Source organism: Montipora foliosa, chromosome 7, assembly GCF_036669935.1.
Source record: "Montipora foliosa isolate CH-2021 chromosome 7, ASM3666993v2, whole genome shotgun sequence".
Lineage (NCBI taxonomy): Eukaryota > Metazoa > Cnidaria > Anthozoa > Scleractinia > Acroporidae > Montipora > Montipora foliosa.
Genome location: NC_090875.1, coordinates 21,269,861 through 21,272,360, shown reverse-complemented (window position 1 = coordinate 21,272,360; position 2,500 = coordinate 21,269,861). Strand labels below are relative to the sequence as shown.

At 37.9% G+C, this 2,500-nt stretch overlaps 1 protein-coding gene across 1 annotated transcript in view; it reads right to left on the bottom strand.

The window, feature by feature from the left end:
- LOC138011317 (uncharacterized) overlaps positions 1-2,500 on the bottom strand; it is a 2,939-nt gene that overhangs the window by 83 nt on the left and 356 nt on the right. Inside the window, exons 1-2 of the mRNA XM_068858286.1 lie at positions 2,398-2,500; positions 1-199 (exon numbers count right to left, since the gene is read on the bottom strand). The exon at positions 1-199 is cut by the window's left edge and continues 83 nt beyond it; the exon at positions 2,398-2,500 is cut by the window's right edge and continues 356 nt beyond it. Of these exons, the coding sequence (XP_068714387.1) occupies positions 89-199; positions 2,398-2,500 (214 nt within the window). The 3' untranslated portion in view covers positions 1-88. The remainder of the gene's footprint in view (positions 200-2,397) is intronic.

Below are 2,500 nucleotides of genomic sequence, written 5' to 3'. Positions count from 1 at the left end.
CAATGAAATATTTTATTTTAGCCCTTGTAAATGACATTTGGTGAGCACAGAAAATGAAGTCAACAATGTATCATCAGTTGATAAAATTTCACAAAGCTCCAGCTTCTTTCAGCATTGGCTTCAATTTTCCAGTATCTTGCAGCTGCTTGACATCATCACCACCTCCGACAAATTTGCCGCCAATGAAGACCCTTGGAACCTACAAAAATGAAATGGGCCTATGAGATTCACTTCCCCATTTTTTCACAAGAAAGTGACATTTTTAAGGTGTAACCCATCACAAATACTAAATCACTGCTAAATTACTCAAAAATCATTCTGCACAAAGTAAAGGCATTTCATTTGGAACATTTTGCTGTTTTAATTAACATTAATCCTGCACCTTACAACTTAACAAAAATAACAGTCATTTTCGCTCACCACCAAGTGAGAGGAAGCAGTCTATTGCTGACATCACAACCTCCTCTTAATGACTTATGTTTGATAACATCTACGGTACTCTTTGAGAAGTAGCATGCAAAGCAGAATCTGGTGTAATCTCAAGAAGACTCTTAATGCCCGTCAATCACTCAACAATTTGAGAAATATGACTGCTTTCTTTCCTAACTTTAATTAGCTTGTGAAGTTTCGAAAGAAGAACAAAGCGTTAGGGAGTTGAGGGAAGGCTCCCTTTGAAGTCCCTTTCTGGCTGAAAGACTTCCTTATTAAAAACTGGAACGTCATCAAGGTTGAAACACTTCAACTTTTTCTGAGTATTAAAGAGTCTCCATTGCAAACAATACATCTCAACAAGATTTTAGTGTGTTACTGTGTTTTGCTTGATCCTAGGGGGTGTTGGTGCTAGACGACTATGCCTTGGTTGTTAAATGGGTGGATAACGCTATCCATCAGATAAATCACTATCCAGCAGATAAACACTAGCAAAACCAATAATTATTGAGTTATCCACTGGACAGTGACTTATCAGGGCCGGGTTCGGGTTATTCGTTGAAAGCCGATTAGCTTCATCCAGGATTAGCGTAAACATTTGTTTCATGTTTTCAACTTTTTGGTGAAAGTTTCTTTTGCTTATTTTTCTTTTCCAAGATTGACTTCTTCTAATGTAATTTTTTGCTGAATATCAGCATTGAACAGCATTAATTTTAGTAGTAAAGAAATAAACTACTTGGTTAATTTTTAATCTGGGATTAGCGTAAATCAGCTTTCGAACAACCAGGCCCAGGTGGATAGCGCTATCCACCCTTCGAATAACTGGGGCCAGGGGCCTGTTTCTTGAAAGTCCCGAAACTTTACGGGCCATTTTCGGGTGTCACAATTCCCTTTGCATCTCAAGAACGGAGAGGATTTAAGTCGTCAAACTTCACAGTCACTTTTCTTTTTGTTACCTTGAAAACATGTTAAAAGATCGGCTTTCCAAATCAAGCGGCTGGCACTTTCACAAATGGCTTTTCGGGCCCGCAAAGTTTTCGGGACTTTTGAGAAACGGGCCCCAGGACTGATGAATTTGCTTAATAAACCAAACTTACAGATTTTTCTGTACAATGTAGTTTGTTAACTAAATTACTGTAAACTCGGTGAAATCATTCAACGTTTAGCAAATGAACAGGGGCACCCAACGTCAATTTTCGGAAAATATCTGTTCGGAAGACAATTTGAGATCTAGAATTTTCGGTACATTTGTTGTAAAATTTCTTGCTTGCCTGCTTCTCCTAGGATTTTCGAACATCTGAAAAATGGTATAAGCAGCCATTTTTTACGGATTTTTACCCTAAAAAGGTCACCTAGAATTTTCGGGAGCCTTTTTTCTGGCTGAAATTTTCGAAAAGGTAGCTTTTGATCCCTATAATTTTCTGATCACTAGACTTTCAGCTAGGAAATCCGAACAGATAAAAAATTTTTAGGGGATAAAAACATGCCTATATCTACCGTTTAAATACTAAAATACGATAAACGATGCTATGTCTAAGTGGTTTTGAACTATATTCTCGTTGGGTGCCCCTGAATGAAAACTATAAATGGCACTCAAGTAACTGTTGCTTCAAAATTTGAGCAATCAGAACCATTATTTCATTGCATTAATAAGCCAATAGTGACGCCTTCACTAATAATTGATTGCATAACTAACAGTGACGTCGCACTTTCTGTATTCTACTTCGTCTACTTCAACAGAAATGGTCTGAACAAGAGACCTCCAGTCTTTGCCTACTAATTCTTTATCACGATGTAAAATGATTCTTAATTATGATTAATTAAAATTTAAGCTTAAAAGCTTGTTAACAGCAAGCGCAGCTGTCAACGAGGTAATTTCCATTTACGAGTCTCTCAAGTCAAGGCCGAAGTAAGTTACACGAGAGCACAAACTTGACCATGAGAAACACTAACAAGTAACATACGTACCGATCTCCCCTTTGTAATTTCCAGAAGGGCGTCTTGATAAGCATCACCATCGGGCAACTCATCCAGTTCGATAAGCACATAGTCTTTCAAGCCAGCGTCAGCC